Source organism: Echinococcus granulosus (assembly GCF_000524195.1).
Source record: "Echinococcus granulosus chromosome Unknown EG_S00025, whole genome shotgun sequence".
NCBI classification, from domain to species: domain Eukaryota; kingdom Metazoa; phylum Platyhelminthes; class Cestoda; order Cyclophyllidea; family Taeniidae; genus Echinococcus; species Echinococcus granulosus.
In genome coordinates, this window is record NW_020170405.1 from 434,860 (window position 1) to 456,471 (window position 21,612).

The 21,612-nt window shown below is 38.6% G+C and overlaps 2 protein-coding genes across 2 annotated transcripts in view; one reads left to right on the plus strand and one right to left on the minus strand. All coding sequences in view use genetic code 11, as the record gives it.

Moving 5' to 3' along the window:
* Nucleotides 1–5,157, minus strand: part of EGR_04192 (hypothetical protein) — a gene marked incomplete at both ends in the record, with an annotated part of 42,033 nt that extends 36,876 nt beyond the window's left edge. Inside the window, 2 exons of the mRNA XM_024493441.1 lie at nt 441–616; nt 5,110–5,157. Coding sequence (XP_024352142.1) covers nt 441–616; nt 5,110–5,157 — 224 coding nt within the window. The remainder of the gene's footprint in view (nt 1–440; nt 617–5,109) is intronic.
* Nucleotides 5,158–14,386: 9,229 nt separating this feature from the next.
* On the plus strand, nt 14,387–19,134 carry EGR_04193 (hypothetical protein; the record flags this gene model as incomplete). The annotated part of the gene is made up of 2 exons (XM_024493442.1): nt 14,387–14,464; nt 18,994–19,134. 2 exons carry the CDS (start codon nt 14,387–14,389, stop codon nt 19,132–19,134), a joined length of 219 nt encoding a protein of 72 aa, XP_024352143.1.
* Between the last annotated feature and the right edge of the window lie 2,478 nt (nt 19,135–21,612).

Consider the following 21,612-nt stretch of genomic DNA (forward strand, 5'->3'; position numbering starts at 1 on the left):
CGTGGGGTCCTCAATTTCTCGTTAAACAGAAATTTTGCAAAGGCTTTAAAAGGACTCATGGTTCTTAGTTCTTCCGTACACTTTTAATTAGTGGGAGAAAACACAAGAATGATTAGAAGACATTTTAAAATATGTTTGATCTAATGAACGAATAGGTGAAGACTTTTTAAATTCCTAAAGATAGTAAATCACTAAAGCAGTATTTAAAGGCATACTTTGTATAACGTAAGGATAAAATCAAGTTCCTCTTAAGGCACCACTTAGATCTTGCCCACTTTAATGCTAATGGTGTAAAGAAAATTGGTATACAGTTGGAAGAAGTATCCCTTACAAGAAAAAAAATTTAAAAACATTACCCGTTAATTTTTTTTCCAAACGGTTTGTCCTGGGACAAGGTAGTAAATCAAATGAAAACAAGTCAAATAAATACCTTCATTTACCTGCAGAAGTTATTTGTTATGTACTCAAAGTCGTGTCTCGTTTTGTCGGGAAGACCCAAGTCATCGGAGGATGTTAGAATGTGCAAAGTGTCTCCAGCATGTTGTACTTCTTCGAAGATCCTTAACAGATCCACACTAGTAATGTTGAGCAGAATGAACACGCCCGATTTACGCAGCTAAAATTATGCACAATACGGATTTATGTTGCTGCAATCCTGCACAATTGAAGATGTCAACTTGGAAATATCTGTTCAGGGTGAGCAGGTGCCTTACGAGAGTATGAGGGCATTGTTTATTGAATCTTTTGGGATAATTTAATTTAAAACAATAAAGTTCTGATTCTAGTGGTAATATAATCTTTGCACAACGTTTACTACTGCACCGATTAGAATATCACCGTACTAGGCAGGCGATAGGTAGGATAGAATTGTAAATTGGCTACAAATACTATTGCAGGTATTACTTAGCTTAAGTGACAAAACTGGACTATGGTGGGTTCGTGCACCTTCTATAGGGAAAAAAGATTGTATTTATTTGTCTTTCCAACTTCCCATGCAAAAAATAATTAATCATTTTTAGAGATGCATTATCCTTTTTCTACCTACATTGTGCATTCAAGGACAGGAAATTACTGAGCACTTAATAATTTTTGAGCCTTTATCTGTAAATCTAACTGCAGAGTTACAGAAACTCATGAATGGTCAAGTACAGGTGCGTAGGGAAATGAATTTATTGCCTCAAAACAATGGCAAAAACAGGTGAAACTCCCTTTTTTATTGTTGACTTCGTACTACCATTTAAAAGTACTTAGATATAAAACCAGAATTAAATGAAGACTTTCCCGTTGCAAAAGAAAATGTCAAATGGATGCAGCTATTCTTGACACATCGAAGCAGGTGCATGACCTCTTAAAAAAGTGCAACCTACCACAAAATACTGCCTGTGTTCTCCATGCTTGACTTCAGCGGTAACTTCCTCTGCCTGCGTCTGAAGTAGATCGTCTGACTTGATCCTAATTTGTTTTGTAAGTCCTAAAAAAGGACATTTTTTGCTTTGCGATGTTTTTTTTTTCGATTTTAATATGCAGAACTAATTTTCATTAAATCCCTTCCAGTCAAGATAAAATTAAGTGAGTTGGAAGCGTCTGTCTGTACGCAAGTGATTTGATCACGCATTGTTGCTTCCACTTCATAAATTGGCAGCACAAATTTATTCTCTTCACAGATTTTCCAAGATTAATTATGACATGAAATTCACGCTGATATGCATTTACCCCTTATTAAGGTAGCAGACAATCTATCATATATGAGATTACTTTTTCTTTAGTAAACTAACTACCTATGCAATCACTTGTCATACCTCTTGCTAGATATTTGTTACTTTTGCAAAGTCATATCCACTAATATAAAATTGTTTTAAGGAACTGCGCTCATTGGACGTTTCCTGGAATAAATGCGCAATTTCTTAACCTTTCTAACTTATGTTCGTTTTCGGCACTAGCATCCCTTGCTGAAATTTTTCCAACTAGCGTATGGAATGTGTAACAAATGAGTTTGGGCTGAAAAGCTGTCCATAGTCCTTAACAATGCTGAAAAATGGTGGATATTTTGCAAGGCAATTGTTCTCGAAGACTCGCATTTTGGGTTTTTAGTTTATCCTTGTCGGGCGTGTTTGAATATCTTGTCAAAAAATTTCAAAGCTTGAAATTTAAACCGACTTGCTTTCGGATGCCGGGTCAAAGGAGTTGATGGACTCACTTCTAATCTACTAACTTGAATCAGGCGTGGAATTTAGAAGCCAACACCGGAGTTAATGTGTGGAGCCAAATTTTTGGGAAAGTTAATTTTTGAGTCCATGTTTATTTAAGACGCCCACTGTTGTCACGCCATGATTTGTCCCTTCTCACCCTTTTATCAAAATAATAATTATTTAGGGGGCTATTTAAAATTAATTAGCTCCTATCGGGGTACCAGCCTCAATAAAGCTTTCGAGGAAGGTCGTGTTATACTCATTCATTGTTTACATTAGTTGTCTATTTGCCCAAGACGGGGAGCTTGTTTACATTTCCTTCACTAACTCACTCATGATTAACTGGGCTACTAAGGCAAATTCATACACGTGCGCCAACAAGGCTTTGATTGCATAAAGACCACTGCAAATCCATGGTTTCTTTTGATTAGTCTAAGGGTATTTTCATCTAAAAATACATTCCTTAAATATCATTGTGAAAACGGTGTAATGCGGCCACCGCACCACTTTTTCTGCATCCCGATTGGGCGATAAACACACGGTATTTTTAATTTACCCTTCTTCACCTGCAAAAGAAAATAGGGGTGTACTCTAAAAAATGCGCAGTTACAGAAGAAAAATGGAACTTTAAATGCTTTACAGGGTTTGATGCAGTGAAATAAGCTTCCAGATTTATGTGAAGTCACCCTATGACCTAACTGTGTATTGTTTGATTACTTTTAAGAGGTCGAATTGCATGCTTCCTCCATATAAAATTCAGAAGTACTGCGCAAACAGCCATGAAGGTGGGAGATTTTTGTGACCATCCAACAGACTTTTTTGGTGTGCATTCTATTCACATGACAAGTCAACCGTCTGCACCGCCCAGAAGAAGTCAATCAAGCGGCCACACGTTGTACCAATCTCGAAGGCAGCCGTAAGAATGTCAACAAAATTTGCATTTCCCAGATTTGCTTCGCTAATAATCGTTTGTGTATATGATTGATGGTATCCTTCGAAATGCGGCTTCACATACAAAGAAAAAGGAATTATTCGCCGTCTAACGCGTTTGTGGTTAGATAAAAACAGAAGAAACTGAGTAAATATGGAAAGCCTTGCAAGTTAATAGAAAAATTTAAGCACCTAACATATGCATGCTTGTAAGTAATCGAACACTCGTCTAATCATGAATGGAAAATGATTGTTGAGAAATTAGCCTGGCGGCTAAATTGGAAAAAAAATTAAATACGGTCTAAAATATCAAATTTTGGGACATAAAACAAACAATTTTCAACCCAAATTTGGCAATATCTAGCCTGATACAGTCCAGAAGCACTGCCTGTTTCAGTTCAAACTTGGCAGCCTTCGAGATGCACCTTTTTCGCAAGTCTTGGGCTATTTCTAATTTTAACTACTGTGCCATCTTATTAGAAATACATTCATTTTAAAGCAGTTAGAATTGCGCAAAAATTCAACAAATTATGACGTACTTTGAATAAAATGCTTCCTGCTGAATTAACACTGAAATATTTCTAAGTGTAAGAATTTTCCAGCCTTTTAGCAGCCCAGTTTCCGCAAAGTATTCAAACTTCAAGTTAATACTAATCATTTTCTTCCAATGCAAAAAAACAATACAGAAATGTCACAATCCCATAAATAAATATGGTTTTAAACCTCATGAGCTATTAAGCAGCGTCTAGACGGCAACACTTTCTCTGTGCATTGTTTAATTCGCCGTTTTGGTCACGCGGACACTGAATGACTCGGCCATTTTACTTACGCCGAGTGACATGGCCTCCGGGCCATGCCGATATTTCTCCCACCAGCCTCCCCCCGTGCATCGGCAATGCATATTCTGCCCGAGCATTATGTCTTCCTTTGTCTTCATGGAAGTCTTAGGGCACTACACTTTTTTCATACTCCATTATTTGTCAAAATCAGAAACCGCAGTTTGCTTATTTATTCTAAAACGGAGCTTCTAATTATGAAACATGATGCTTGCATTGCCATTTAATCCAAATGGGAATTCTTATCATTAAACCAACTTGGATATTAATGTTACTTGCATGCGAGATCTATTAAGCCATCTTTCATATTTTCTGCGCAGTGAGCAGTAACTGTGAGAAAAATTGCAGTGCTGTTGTATGTCGTGTAAACGATGTACCTGTCAAGATAATGAGCAATTATTTATTGCCATTTAGAAACGTATTTATTAATGCAGACCACGATGTTACTAGTCAAATATCTACGTAGCATCGCACTGACCGCTCAGATAAATGATCCCGCGTAGGAGATGATACCACGACTTTTGTTTGAAATACCCACACCACGGGTCGGTACATTTAAGGACAATGCAGTATTTTGCAGTAATTATCTCCAAGGCTTTGGAAATCGCATTGCCAATGGAGTAAGATGTGTCAGTATTGTCACCTCACACAATCATATATCGGAAAAAGGATTGTCTACTCTACCGTAGGCTTCCCCGAACTATTTTATTTCTGGTTAATCCAATAAGGAACACTTAGTATATAAAGTAGAGCTAAATATTTCGGTATCGTCGAAAAAGACTCAAATGTAGGGCATTGCTTAAAATGATCTCTTTGTTAATTTCTTTAGTAATTTTCATTCACCCTGAAATAGTTACCAAGAGTGGACATTTTTCCTAATTTTTTTGTCCAACACTTAAGATAAAGTTGGCAAAATAATATTCAAAAACAAGCTTAAAATCCAATCCTCTCACTTGGGAATGTTAGTCAAGAGTTCGCTCAAGTGGATTAAAATTAAGGAAAAAGGTCTTCAACTGAATTATTTCCCAGAACAAGGTGTATTTCCTAATGAAAATGCTGGGTTACTTTGCTTTCTAAGCTTGAAGAAAGCTGGAAATAATGATAATTGCTGCCAGCTGTGTAATCTTCATTTGCCACTTTATAAGTCAACCTACTTCGTTTAGTCGTACCCAAAGAACTGTGATGCATTCAACAACTAGCATCAAAACTTTTTTGCGAAGAGAATAAGGAAAATGTACTTAAAGATGATGGCAATAAACTTATAAGAACGTACGGTTTTCTGCCACTTCAAGTGAAAAGGTGTATGCGATCTGCAAAGACAGAAGTAAAGTGTATACACTCCGCATTTCCATTGTCGAACTGTCCGCACAGTCTACCTAGACATTGCTGAATTTTGGGACCCTTTCATCCGGTGATGCTTGAGAATATTTTTACAGGGTAACATGTTTGACCACGTTACAAAATTACTTTAAAGGGGTGAAACACGATGACCAATCAAATTTATATTTGGCGCTGTCCAGTAGGAACTTTTCGTTTCTTCGCGACCATTTCACCTATTCACAGCCTTGTGTGCATCGTGCCAACTCAGTATATGATGGATACGAATCCCTACTCTTTTTTCGCTTCAAACTTTACCAGCTATTTTCTGTCACTACGATAAAATATCGTATTTTAGTTTCTGGAAGGAAGTTGTACGAGGTGGGAATATTGCAAGGCTCTGTTTCTTGTAAATATTCAAGGTAGGATCCATTCACAAGGTGTACAATTTATGCAGCCGTAAAATTAGTTCGAGTGTTATAATCAAAGATTGTAATCGAGAGCATAGCCTTATATGATTTTGATCTACATTTCTCGCATACATTTTGCGATTAAGTTCTCAGAAAGACATTTTAGTCCTCAAAATATCTTGCGTAGTCTGTGATCCTAGAATTAATATGCAAATTAATGCAGCATCCCAAGACTTCCTTGAAGACGAAAGAAGGCATGATACTGTGGAGGAATATGTATTATCGACAGACAATAGTACTTGGGGCCACTGGAATGGCCCAGAAGCCAGCCGATTCATCGAAGGTGCAATGGCGGAGCTCTAAGCGGTCCGTTAAAAAAACTGAGAGTTAAATAAACGGCTAAACTATTGCATAATCCCTTCCCTTTTTTGAGCTTCATCCCTGGCACTCCCCTTGGCCGTCCTGCAGCATCGGCCGTCACAATGGGGATAAGCGCTGTTAGCAAAACGCCCATGAACCGACCCCATTAGTCAACCAATTTGCGTACAGCTAAAAAGATGTCTGATCGCAACGTCACTGATCCCTCTTGGCAAATTCACTAAATCTAAAGCCTCGTTTAGCATGGAAACTGGATTAGGGGACATAGGAATGTGCTGACCATCACGCATGTCCATAGTCGTAGGAATATTGACATAAAAGCAGGGTCTTCAGACAAAGGACGAAATTAAACACAGTTCCGTGAAAGTAACGTTTCATCTGTAGCTCTCCTTGCCATTATTTTTTCACTTCAGTACAGTATATTCACATCCGTCTAGGCATTATATAGCTAGTAGAGAGGTGGAGGAGGCACCGCGAGCTCACAGAACTGAAGTTGCCATATAGGAATGGTAGACAACTCCGTAACGAACCATTTTTGATGATTTAAGACTATTATCGCCTCAGTTTTTAATAATATTCCTTTAAAGCAAGGGGCTGGAGTGTTCGCTGAAGTTGGTCATTTCCAACCCTTCTGTTAGGGATCGTCATTGATTCTCCCATCGGCAGCATACGCCCTTCTTCTGCCCCGTTAAGGTCTATTATTTATCAATTGGAATCAGGATAGATGTCCTTTAAGATGGGTTTCTATTTCCGCTGCCGCCAATTTAGCACTCTAAAAATTCTCTGAAGACAAAAGCGGACATGATGCTCAGACAAAATATGCATATCCGATTTACGGTTGGGCTTTGGGCTTATGGCATGGCTTGGAGTCTAGCCCATCCGGCAAAGGTACAATTGCGGAGATCCTAAGTGGTCCGTCACAAAAACTAAGAGTTGAAAAAATGTTAAAAGTGCTGTATTCAATGCATTAGGGAGGACTTAAGGGGCCAGTGCCCCAAAAAACTGGACGCATTTATAGCCTCGAAATTGAAGCCCTGAACTCACAAAAATATGCTAGCAATGTGGCTATAGTGGGTTCTAAGTAAATGAATCATAAGCATCTGCATTCAAAACACCTAAGCGAAATATTTTGCGCAACACATATGAAGATTTGTCCAGAGTTTTGAGGAGAGCACTTTTAGTCTTGTCGTAGTATCCTGTCAAACTGACTTTAAATGAGCAAGCCAAGTGATGAAGTATGGGACTTGTACCCTCTCTGCAGCAGTTTTTCTTATTAGACTCCCCTTCATATCGTACTTTAAGTAGGAAGCTTTTTTTGCCAAAACCAAAACCTCCCATTTTTCACCTTCATTTCAGAAGTGTAACTTCACGGAAGTTAAATAATAAAGTTTTATCATTACAACCAAGAAAATTGTTGGAATTATAGGAGATAACTGCACCACTTAAGCATCGTTTGCACTCTACTGTCATAGATAAATTGTGATTTCCCTATTTTAGAGTGTTGGATTGGCATTTTTGAATTTATTGTACTGATACTTTGAGCATACAGCTTTATTTATAATATGTGGTGGTGGAAATTGTTCACATTTTGCGTACAATTCAACAGAACTTGGTTTACGTTTTAGTACACCAAGGGAAGAAGCAACGCCACTGTTTGGAGTACCACATGAACACGTGTTTGTGGAACCTGAATCCCGAAAGGTGAATGGTGAAGAATAAAACCTAAATTTTACAGTGGCTCGCTACTCAGGTTGCCCCTTTGATTTCGTCGTTACTCATCTTTCACATTGTGTTCAAATAAAACTTAGGAACAAAACGTGATTAATTCTCCTAAATAAAGAATTATTTTATCCTGAGAAATTTAAATTGAAGGTAATGTCTTAGACCCTTATTTAAAGAGTAATTCTTTATTCTTAAACCAGTTTTTATTTCAAAAAAATGAACCATACTCTCCAAAGGGAAGTATTGGGCCTAATGCGTTAACTCCTGTAAATTGCCAGGATCTTTAACCTCTGGTACTACTTGATTGATGGTATCTGGAGCGCGTTTCGTACACTTCCTGTCTGTTTTCAAATTATCCAGAGCATTTAGAAGCAATTAACGGGACTGAATTGTCCGAATTAAAAATGCATAAATTATTAACTGACAGAACCAATAAGAGTGGCTTTGATTGCTGAATGACAAGTAGCCGGAGGGAAAGGAAACTTTCTCTTGCCTTCTCAATATTTAAATAGCTTGTTCTTTCTCAATGATTGCTCCCTTGGCAGTATTACAATGAGTGGTGCCAAATTTAGACCACAGCTTTGTTCGTACTTTTTCCTTCATTTAACTCTTCAAGTTACTTAGTACCGTGCATGCATGTTAAAACCCCCCTCCCGTCATGAGAGCTCTGACAAGTATTATGATTTTGAAAGCATGAATCTATCCAAATATAGTCATTTCAAATACCCCTAAGCTTTTGCCTTTTGTTTGCCTGTAAAGGATAGGTCTGTTTGACTCTGTAGACATGCAATAGTAATATTTACTCAATCATAACATACCCCTCGTATTAATATCTTAATATGAAACGTTGCCATGAAAAGCTACTTATCTTAGCAAAAGTCAAATTCCTTGTTATTTATACAGAGAATAACGCATTTAAGCCTTTAGTAGTTTGCGTTATTGGTGTCATATCAAATCAGAGTTGCCTTAAAGTCACTCCTATCACCTTTAAGTGTGTCCATTCCAATTCAGAGGTCTAAACTGATTTTAAATGTTGGAGTTTGAAGAAGAGAAAACATGGTTTCCTCAGAATCATTAAACCGCTTCTGTTAATTTCATTTAGATTAATGTATGAGAAGTTATAAAATGAGACTCCCACCATTGTTCAGGGTAGAATGGAAAACAATAGACCAAAATCTTGGCAATTCCGGTTTTACTCCGAGCAAAGCAACTATCCTGCATAATACACGGTAGCATTTACATAAAATTGTATAGTTATTCGTAGCTAGTTTTTATTTGTTTTATCATTTTTAAAAACCCCTCTTTTTGTCAAGCAGAAATGTTCTTGCCTTTGCTGGAGTTAAAACTAGGTGGTTTTGGTAAAAATCTGTTGTTTTCAGCCCATGCATTAAGAGCACTTTAATAGGGATCTGGTGGTTGATTATTAATAGTGAAATTTAAATGGGACCAGGAGTTCTTGGCCTTACCATTCACCACTTACAAAACCGATCTAAGGGGTCGAGTGCATTAACACCGACTTAATATAGAAGATATATCAATCTGAGTTTTCGCGGGTATAATGGATGTAATTCCTTTTCCGGGCATAAAGTTTCAATGGTGCTCAATATTTCGAATTTAATTCCATACATTCCCTTTTATGGTGACACTTACCCAAGGGTACTTGATGAGTTTTCAGCTACAAAAAAAATGCCTCGGACTTTTAACTTTAAGTGACCACACCTAAAGTTATTTTTTAAATTTTTAATTAATTCATGCAGAACACTTCCGTAAGTATGGAGCCAAAGCATTTGATGGACTCCACCATCATGATTTACGTTTACTCTGAAGGGGAGGTTAATTATGAGTTGTTCAAAAAAGCCCATTTTTTTGTTGAAGCTCAGGGCTTACTTCCGTCAACGTTAATTTACCAACGCCTCGCAGAGTAAAAGCGTCGTCCTGAAACGCGTCTAAGAATCAAGTGCGTTAAATATCTGTTTCTACTCTCGGCTATGCAGGAGATGATATTAATTTATGGCTGCAGGAAATTTCATCTGAAAGGAGGACCTTATTCTAAACCAACTTTACAAATTTTATTGTTATTTTTGTTCGTTAGACTGCTTTGCTCTGTCTCTTTTCCTCAAGTACCAGAAGTGCCTTTCCTGCTTGGTAGCTTAAAGGCTTGGTCCACTTTTTTATCGTTGATGCCCTTACCTAACAGGAAATTCCCAATGACTTTTTTATTCCTACCCGCTTTATAACAGGATGCTATGATAACTTCTCCATAAAATATTCCTAAAACCTTTAATTTGACTAGTTTTTTAAGGGATTAGTAGCTAGAAAATTAATATAACCAGTTATTCTGTAAAATGTGTGTATATCAGTAGTGTAAAACTGGTTAATAAAATTTTATTACAGTAAAGTGTACTAACACCTAGCATATCCATTCATTTGTGGTCGAAAAATAGCAAAATTAGTGGAAGAAGAAGTAGGAATTCCTGAATCTTTATGTGCTCGTGCTACCAGAGACTAGATCTGGAGGACTGTTTAGTCATGCTTACTGTGAGCTATCAGGTCCTCTTCCACTCCATGACAAAGTAAGTGATGATTTGGTTGTCAATATCACAGGATCTAGATTCAGTCATGCGACAATCAAGCAGCTTCGTCATACAAAATAAAGTGGTGTTTGGCATAGCCCCACCTGCATCCCACTTGACTTTCTTTTGTTAAATGCGGGAATATCTCGGTATTTTACAATAAACACATGTTCTCTTTTGTCATTTAAACACGAGGTGTCTCCAGGCTGTCATTCCACACAACAGCTGTCGCCATTTTAGCCCTCTCTTCCCATAGACATTTTATATTTCTTCAAGTAATCTCGCTCTCGAAAGATTATATATGTACGGCCATTTCTCGTACTGACCACGTTAAAATTAAATTTTGGTTTTTTAACAATTTTAAGAATTTTGGACAACAATGAATTCAGAACAGATGTAAAATTCACGATATTTTGGGGACATTTTTCTTGATAGGAGCATTAACATCTGCTCAGTCATATGAAACTTCTTTTTACTGTTGTACTCCGGGTCTGTTCTAGACCCTTAACAAAGCATACAAACGTTGAAAAGGGGTTTATTACTGGGTTAACAATGAGCTGGAAAACTATAGACAGCCTTCCGGCCTTACCCTTAAGATGGTCGTATGAACAATGGCGCCAGAAGGCCTCACTGAGAAAAAGACATAAAAACTGTACACTCGTTACACAATAGCCTAATGAGACACACTGTAGTTTGCAAAGTTACGTTACAATTCACAACCCCCGAAAAATACCACTTTGATAGATTTGAAAATATTCTAAAACTTACAGTTTTTAGACCTGCGCCGATCTTATTCATCCAGTCATCAAAAAAAAGAGCAATGTAGTGAACATTCTCTTCCACGCAGTTCGGTTTTAAGGTTAAGTGAATAAGGTTTGCTTCCTACAGACCTTGACACAATGAAATCAACATAAATTGCCCTTATAAAAACCAGTATTTTCTAAATACCGTTTTTAAGGGTTCATGTAAAATATTGACGTTAATTTATGCGTTTATCCTGACAGGTTTTGCCATGAAGTTTTGATTAATTGGGTGAATTCTCACATAGGGCTGTTCTACCGTTACTATTTTAGTCAATAAATTAGTGTAGTACTTCACTCTTCGTTTTGATAAAACAGGCACTTAAGGCCTTGCCATTGCGCCCCCACTGGTATTCATGGCCTTCGGACCATGGCGGTAGCCCCTCGCCGATTTTGCATGTTGGTTATACATTGTCTGTCCTAGCATTGTGGCATTGATAATGAAAAGCGAATCCTACCCTAGAGAACAAATACCTCGATTTCCGTCTCCAAACGCTAAACCTCAACGTAAAGGACGAAGAGTGTATGCTGTGGATAGGAGAATCTGTGAAAACCCCTGGTGTTGCGATCAAATACCTTCTCATTCGTACGCAAATTTGATGATTGGCGCAGTTGGTTGCTTTGTGAGGGTCTGCCTGGAGCACCGACTGCATCGTTTTGGCCGTCGCTGGAGGCTGACCAAGGAGAGCATCGGGGGCTACGCTCAATGAAAGAGGTGAGCCATGTAATACTAGGCTTAAGGCTATACCACTGTACTTCTCCTGGTCTAATTGAACTTTAAGCCGTGCCATTCGCCCCGCTTAATCCTTCCATAAGTCAAAGACTCATTTTCTGGCCTGGTATTATGAAATCTCGATATTCAGCAGTATGAAATGCTTTGAACTAACTCTCGCTGTTATTTACGTTCGCCTTTTGTCAATTTGGACACCACCTCTCCTGTTGATTTTGAACTTATCCCAGATGCTAATTTAATTCAGTATTTGGGAACCCATTCGCATTTTCGCCTCAATCATTTGTTTTTGCAGCACTCGTCATTGGCGAATGAGCACATAGCGATGGTTGGGTAGGCAATAATGTATCTTCGTTTTTTGCAAAAAAAGACATTTAAGCCAATTCTGTCTCTTATCAGCAACCAGTTCCATTGTTTACTTAAATGTCAGGCCTGGTATACTTTTTCTCCAAATGTCACAATCTTCAAAGCTCGGCCGCATATAGTGCTCTATTTCATTGAAGTAGTTTTGTTGCCTTTCGGGCCACTTTCCTTCATCATAAACATTCTGTATTTTATAAAATTAACAATTTGATTTAATATATTTCTCGACTAATTTTCCCTGTGAGCCGATTGCGGTGAAATTAATTGGGTAAAACGCACGAATGAGAATGTGGGATTTGATCATGTCAGGCTGTTTCCTTTTTCCCATCATTCGGGGTGGACAAAATTGCAATCATCACTAATAGAGTGGACTACGAAGGAAACATCATAAATTTGAAGAGCCACATTGAAGCTCTGGCTTCCTCTTACCCTATAAGTGAAGTCGAGAGAAGTGTTATTTGATTTCTCACTGTGTACATATGTGAGTTTTCATGCACAAGTGGACTAGAAAAAATTCCTTATTGAAAAATGAGGAGCCTGCAAGAAAGTACCTCCAAAATATCATGCGTCCCAAAATTAGTCAAGGAATAAAAAATCAGACCAAATCGCTTATGACCTGAATGTCTATGTGGGTGAGCTTAATCCTTTTTGAGGCCTTAACCAGAGTGATCTGTAGACGGGGCTTTGGTACTTATGTCTACATTACCGACACGCATGGGTAAACAAATGGCATAAGGTGAGTGCGTACGTGTCTAGTGGTTGGGTGGTGGAGGATACCCAAGGCAAAAGGTGGTCTCAGTCTTGGGTATTTATAACGACTGATTGACCTTGGCCTTATAATAGGTAGTAGCGCACTTAACGTAATATTAGCCAACCATGAGTGAGTGAAAACGGAAACGTCTAGAAAATCGAAACAAGAACGCTTTCAGGTGTTGTAAGAATTAATTCTTTTACTGTTTAAACCTCGAGTAAGAAATATCTAGTCAGGCACCATTAAATCGGCAGAGGTGTTGGATTCCATCTGCATTTATTGTTTAAATAAAATGCCCACCTGATGTCGTTGTGTCAATCTTGAGTGAATGGCTTTAAAATAAATTCCGAGGGCACTCTTTCAGGGGTTTAATAGATAATCATCAGATGCCTACCAAGATGAGCAATTAAAAGTGTGGTTTATCATGGTGCAGCCACAGCAGTAATATGCAGTGTTCTTTATTTACTCATTTAGATAAATACGAATGAGGGTTTAAAGGATATTTTAAATAACAATTCCCATTTTGGTTCAAAGTTTGAAATATGGCAGACTAACGAGGGCCGTTTTTCTTTTTATAAAAATAAGCAGCATATGTTCAGACTTAATTTGTGCTGGGGAATATGCCTCTTTCTCTTCGGAGCCACAAGTATGACTGTAGACTGCGTTACATTAATCACAGCTATATGACCCCGTAGTGAAATGCAAAGAAAGGGGAACTAGTCGCTTGACCTTATTTCAAAGGCTGTTCAGCCATCCTAAAAGGTAATTATCACAATCCCGACCATCGTTTATTAACCCAACTAGACAAAATTCAGCAGAAAACTATTTTAATCCTCGACTCATAAAAAATGATTTGCTCTACATTTCTTTCTTAAAAGAATAATGAGGTGCCATTTTGTCTGTGTTGGGTGTGGTGAGTAAAAAACGTTTCCAGTCTCCTATTGAATCGGCGTTACAGACATAGCAATATATTTATTTTGTTCTTTGAATCCTAGATTTTTCAAACACTTTAATAGTAGAATGAGCAAATGTATGTTCAAATTAATCGGGAAATGTAATTAATATCTGCAAAAAGGAATACGTGTAAAAATTTTCCAGGTTTTTGTAAGAGCTCTTTACCATTCTATCCAAATGGATTCCAAATGCACAATCTTTCCACTCTCCATTGCTTCTCCTACAAGCACTACAGTAATCTAAGTTAAATCGCATTGTTGGTGTCACTATTTTAAGTTGGTAGTACTTTAATATTCTCTATATAGGGTAATGAGGTATCGCAGTTATAGCTAGAAAATGAGTTCCATTACACTATTCTCATTTCCTACGATTCCTACCTTTTTTGTGTGGCGTCTCGTTCTTCAACTACCGAACCAGCAGCAAAAACGCAGTCATGGATTTGGCCGCCTTCGCTCCTGCTGCGACGGATCTTCCGCATCGGGAGCGGAGGGGCGGATCCCTCTTCCCAAAGGTTCGCCAAGTCTATACGTCTAAAGACATATGGGTAGATGCATAAATCTCATTTACAGATCAAATTAGCCATAAATTTAGTAATAACGAATTGTGAATTTTGGCTGCTTTAACGCGGAATACTCACGTACAGACATAATGCGGAGTCGGTTTTTTTCACACAGGGAATCGTTCTAATTTCATCCATTTTCTAGTAGATCAAAGACCTGTACTAACTAGAAGCAGTGGTACAAACGATGAAATATAAACTTGATTATTGTAGTGCTTATAAGGGAGCTAAAATAAGGCGGAAGGCTTATGCACCTAGAACGCACTTGCGTGGATTGGTAGATGGGTCTCACGAGCAATACAATAATCACTATTTTTATTTGGTACCACACTTTAATCTGCTAGAATATAAATGAAAGGATAGTGCAGTTCCCGATTTGGAGCAAATAACACTACATACTGCCTGTATATGGGTACTTCAAGTTGAACAGGCGAAAGTTCTCGATTCGTCAACACCAAACATTTGTCCATTTTGATGGATAAATGGAGATTTTATGCATCCCATCCTGCTATTAAGTGTACCATTTCCACGTTTGCAGTCAATTTCGAAATGTTATCAAATATGTTAAAATGAGTGGAAATGACATCCATGCCTCAGACTAACTTCTATAGGTCTTCTAAAAAGGGAATTGTCTTCACACAATAGAAAGCACTCTTCAGTCTTTTTTCAGCGAGAGAACAATGCTAACCAGTGAGAGAGGATGTCTAAGCATTTAACCATTTTTCAAAAGTCTACAAACAGCATACCTGTTTAATAGCCCTACGAAATGGACGCATGCGGGAAAGTCGGGGCACCTAATTATTTTTCTGGGAACAAAAGAGTAAATTCATTGGACCAAACAATCGGATGTCATGATCAGAAAGCCTTATCAAACAGCTTAGTCAAAATTCGATTAGAAAAGACAACAACACATACGGCATATTTATGTTGCATGCGTTGTTTAACACATCGTTTTGTTTTTAAGGTCATTTAAAACACTACTTCAGCTGTTTGTAATAGCCTTCGGGTCATGCCGGTAGCCCCCAGCCTTTCTGTACGTCAATAATACCTACTCTGTCCCAGTATCGTATCTTCTTTCGTCTTCAAGATCGTCTTGAGAAACTGCATTAACGGTAGAAAGAACCAAACCGATCCCAAAGGACAATTATCCCTATTTCTACTACCAAATGTTAAATTGTAATATGACGGAAGAAGGGTGTGTGCTGTAAGGGGGGAGAAGCAGTCACGACCCCCCAAAAAAGGGCTAAAAATGATGCCTGACCTTAGTAACTACCCAAGTTCCGTTTTCTACAGAAATGCTACCAACAGTGGAAGCGATACTTGCCGAGCACCATCTGGAGTAGTTCGTTAGGAAGCTATCTACAGTACTTGTATGAAGAAGCCAAATGAGTGAACATTCGGTGCCTCCTCTACCTCTCCACTAGCTGGATAGAAAGCAGGTTGATATACGTCTATGCAGCACTGAAATGAGAACAAAGCAGCAGGGAGTAATAAACAAGAAATCTTAGGCCTAAGAAACTATGTTAAAGTACATCTTTTGTTTTAGGACTCTGATTTTAGGCTAGTGCTCTTACCATTAGAGATGGACATGCCTGATGGGCCGCACAGGTCCCCTTCCCAAATAGAGTCCCTAATCAAAAAGAAATACCAGATCTCGTGAAATCGCCAGGGCAACTCAGTGACGTTGCAGTCAGATATCATTCAAGCTGTACACAATTTCGATGAAAGACGCGGTTGGCTCGTGGGTGTTTTTCTTACACCAACGCCCACGTTGTGATAGCTGGTGTGGAAGATTGACCGAAGAGACAGCTGAAGACGATGCTTAAAAGGAAAAGGGGCTACTTGATGCCTTAATTGTTTGTTTGTTTCTTCGTTTTTGCTTAAATACCTCGGCTGAGCGGTATGGCCTCCAGTTTAGCCGGCAGCTTCCAGCCCTTTCGTCTGCCAACAGTACATTTTATGTTCTGGTATTACATCTTACTAACACGTATTCTAATCTCCCAATTTATTGCGCCAAATCTATGCTTTTGACTGGTGAGGTGTCTTTATGGAGTCAATTTGATGAATTTTACTTACAGTAATACGATCTGTTGAAGGTTTCACTGTTTTGCCGCATGCTTGAGTGAGTTAATAAAACCAACTAAAACCGTGTGTTGAGAAGTGAAGGGTGTTTTTCTAACCTTGGAGTCATTAAGGTTTTCTGGCCATTAAATTCCCACTCCACTAAATTCTGGGATCATAGGAATTCTTCCTCCAAATCTAAACGACACTTGAGGTGAAGATTTCAAGAAAATTCTCATAGCAAGCATGGATTCGAATCGCTTTCGTTCATGTGAAATAGTTTACAGCTAAAGCACATTTTTTTTAGTATTAATTAACATACATCTACTACCTCGAATGCTTAGTTCACTCCTTGTTATGATTTCAACGATATTAAATGAATCAGTTTTGTTCTTCCGCTGAGCGGCATGACCTCCGAGCCATGTCAGTAGCCGCGGGCCCGCCTGTACGGTCGACAATGCATTTTCTGCTATCTAGCTATGACTCCTTACGACTTCAGGAAAGACCCTACATTAGGTACATTTAATTTTACATAAAATAAACTAACACGAATCTTTGGAGCCAAACTTGTTATCCGTAGCGCCAGTATTGGCTAAATCAAAGGGGGTATTTTTAATTTCCTGGATGATACCGTCCTTAAGCAGTTTTGCCTTAAAAAGTGATAAAATGTTACGTATTGTGTTTTCATGCTAAGATAGTATAAGACTGCCCCGACGCATTCCAAAGACAAAAGGGATTGGTGATTTGTACCTTGGTTTTATTCAATCGGCTTTTTGTTTCGGCCTTTCTTGCACGTGAGAACAATTTTGCTTGGGTAAATTGTGAAAAAAGAAAGGAGACAAAATGCATGCAAATTACTGAGTACATGTGGTGGCCACCAAGATGCCCGATTTCCTTCATGACTATTGTCTCTCCCATTGCTACTGTGGAATGCCTAACTGTGCTGAAATACAATTCTTCATCGGATTCACTTTCGTGGAGGCCTTATTCCTTTTTCTCCTTTAGATGTGTTTCTAAGTTTGAGCCCCTTATATTCCCCAGCACTATTACGCAAATATTGCTGAAGTAAAAACATTTGTTTGATAGAGACTTAAGCTTATAGGTTGCATCCTCAAGAGTTTCTTGAGAGAAATTGAATCTTTTCTTTTTATTTTTGCGTCTCGGTGTAAATTTAGCTGCTTGATTTATTCTAGTTGTAATACTTTGGGACGTTAGTGTCGAATTATTATAGCACTAGAATTTAAGTGTTTCCTTTTTATCGATGATGGATGGAATCGCTTTTGCGGTTGCTAGGGGTCAGTTAACAGAAAATATGTGCTATTCTGTGACATTTAGTGAAAAAGATGGCAACGGTTCGACGAAATTCATTGCTATTAAATCCAACATGACGAACAGTTAGTAAGGTATGCTGCAAAGGCGTACCCGCAATTGTCGTGCAGAACTGTACAGCATTAAAACAATGCCTATATTTTAACTTAACTTTTAGATGCTGAACTCTCGTTTCGCCCCGCTTCACATCACGGTATTGGCAGCACATAATGCATTATTTATAATGGCAATAAAATAATTACCTTGTCGAAACAGTATCATTCCCCCATTTGTCACATATCCGAACCGATTTAGTCATGAAAATATCCATGAGTGGCAGCATCGTGAAACCCATAAAGGAGAACGAATGGTGAAGAGTGGCAACACATTCTGCTTACTGCTCTCAGGCTTGAAGTAAAAAATTTCCATCGTCCTCACAAAAATTTAAGTACTCACCACTGAACTAATTGTCTATTCTTTTTTATTAGTTATTACCACACCAAATATGCGGCTGTGCCTATTCACGGCTAAGTAAGTTCGCTGTGGCGTGTCGCCTGACTCCAAATCTAGGGAAAAAAAATGAATAATTCCAACTTCAGGCTAAGATTGCCATGGAGTATTTGCATTTAACCTACTTGAAGGAGGACTTGTCTTTTTTCCTAACAAGGGCAGTGGTGCATCCCGCCTCATTTGTTTTCGATTCAAGCGTATTTCTGACTTATTTAGCTTTCCAAAAAATTTTATTTATAATACTAATTTGGGTAGCAGTTGTGCTTCTTGCAAATGCACAAAAATTAAAGCATAAACTCTGAGAAATTGTACCGAACTCGATACTTTTACAGCTGAATCTATAATTGTGTAAATGCCAATTAAAAATGAAAAAACTGAAGTTCTCTCATAAGCTCTAACCTTTTACCGACTGTTTATGAGAACACTGTATTATTGATAGAGATTTGTAGTCAGTAAAGGTAACAAAAATGGGTATTTCCTTCCCTTTAGCAAATGTTTTCCTTCATTACCCTCACCCAAGTGTACCTGCAATAAGTTGGTTGTTCATTTAACTCTCGGCTGTGGTAAAGGGGCCGCTTTGGTTCTTCACCATTGTACCTTAGCCGGGTGGGCTGGCCTCCGGACCCCACTCCACGCTGAATGTAAATGTTTGTCCCGAGTACTATGTCATCTATTGTCTTCAAGGAAGCCTCGGGGTGGTGCAGTACCTTTTAACACCTCTATCTTCTCTTGAAGTCCACTAACAAGAAACCTACTGGAACACCCTCAGACTGTTTTGAATGGCACGGCTAATTCAAAATACAAACATGAGAAGGGACATTGACCTTTACTAGTTTACTTTTCAACATTTCACGAGCATCTACAGCATCGTGATATAGTGTAAATGTATTTCGAGAAGCACAAATGCATGGTGAGCTAACATATGGGGCTATAAATACAATAATTCGACTGATTTGCAAAATTGTTCGTTGCTTTCCCTTTACCCACTAAATACACTTTATGACATTAATTAAGATATTTTAACGTCAAAATTTTGGCTTCTTTTTCATTACTTAGCATCAATTTTTGAGGTGCCTTAAAAGACTAGTAGTTATTATTTGAAACGCCATTTATCATAACTTTAGAAGTTACCATTTGTATTTTAATGAGTTAACTGACGGTCGTAATCGTGAGACGGGATGAGCGCCACTTGAAGTTATTAGGCAGTCCAAAAAAGTCTTCCCTTCTGCGCTTCGCCTATCACTTTTATTCACTTCGGTAGAACTTCATCACCACTATTGGTTTCATGGATGTTACTGGCCCTAAAACTCTTACCCCAGTCGCTTTTGCGATTGGAGACTTCTCTCGTTCTAACCAGGGGAATAAACCAACTGATGTTAGGGGACGATAAAAGCTTGCTAGCCTATGGAAGACGCCTTTGAATGAAGCAGATCTGCAATGAATAGCTTCATAACTGTTAGCATACTAGGCTTTGTAGGGTTAAAGTGCTGTAGCACTATGTAAAAGACACATTACAAGCGCCCTCCTTTTTCTCTTTTGTTTTATGCACACTTCTGTATTTAATTTGGTGTAAGCGTTTGCCTAACTCTCGGTTTTGGAAAGGGGCCACTTAAGGGTTTCGCCATCGTGCCTCCTTCAGATGGTCTGACCTTCGGGCCTGGCCAGTAGCCCCCAAGCCCTCCTGTACGTTGGGCATACATTTTCTGCCCTGGTGCAATATCTTCTTTTGTACTGAGGCAAGACGTGAGGCACAACATCGGCAGCAGCGGAAAGCAAACCCAATCTCAAAGGACAACTGTCCGGATTTCTATTATTGAATGATAAACCTTAATGGGGCAGAAGAGGTGCATATGCTGCTGATGAGAGAATCTGTCACGACCCCCAACAGAAGGGTTAAGAATGACGTCTGACCTTAGCAACTGTCTCAGTTCCGTGACCTCCGGGAATGCTTTCAACAACTGAAGTGACATTGGTCTTGAACCATCTAGAATAGTTCGTTGCAAAGCTGTCCAACGTGCCTGTATAAAGAAACCGGGTAAGTGAACTTGCGATACCTCCTCCAACTATCTACTAGCTGGATTGAAACCCAGGTAGAAGTGGATGGGCAACGTTGGAGTGAATGCAATGTATCAAAGAGAAATAGAAGCGAACCCTGCCCCTGCGGAACTATGTTAAACCCCATCCAATGTTATTCGACTTTGCTTTTAGTCCAGTGCCACTACGACTAGCAATGGACATGCGTGGTGGCCACTACATTCCACGTCCTCCAATACAGTTTCCCCACAGACTAGAAATTCAAATTCCGTAGAATTGGCAAGAGGGATTAGTGACGTTGCAGTCAAGCCTCTTCTCAGTAGCATGGCGATTCGATGAGCGACACGGTTTGCTCGTGGGTGTCTTTCTTACAGTTCCAGTTGTGTTGTGCTGACTGAAGCTGCAGGTCTATGAGAGGAGATGAGCTGTGAAACACGTTGATTATCTAACTCGTGATTTTAATAACGGACCACTCTGGGGCTTCACTATTTTACTTTGCCGGTTGGCCTGGCCCTGGGGCCATGCCAGTAGCCCCTCAGACCTTTTTTATGTCGACAAAATATATTTTACCCTAACATTTTCTTCTTTCTCCCTCAGATAAGTCCCGGGTAGCTGTATAAATCCACGTCATGTTTAATAAATCAAAAATAATGAACAAGTTTTAAGGTGGGCGTACGTAAATGTGGTGTCATAGCAAGGAATCATAAGGATTTATAGTTATTAACTTGTTTTCTCATCTATGTCTAGCACTTTTGGTAAATGTTTTGGACACAATAATCCCACTGTATATACACATTTACTAATCATTAACTACATTTGGATTTATATCTTTTTGGAAGAGTTTTCCCTATTTATTTATGACTCCTAAATGGTAAAGTCTTCCTTTACGTAGTATCTTTGTCGGATGACATGCAGGCCCGAGATGGTACCAGCAATTGCATCAAGCAGAATGCATGGTGCAATGACTCTTAAAAACAACTCTACATTTACTTAACTCACTACCAGATTTTCCATTTACCTTCCACATTTTGTGTACTTTTGTGTTCTTAATTGCGAATTTTTAAAACAGACAGTTAGGATAAAAGCTTTACTATTATTTTCATGTGTATTTAACGTAGTTTACTATACTCGCCGCAGTCTTACCAAATGGAAACCTTTACCGCATAGCATAGAATAAAAGGATAGGT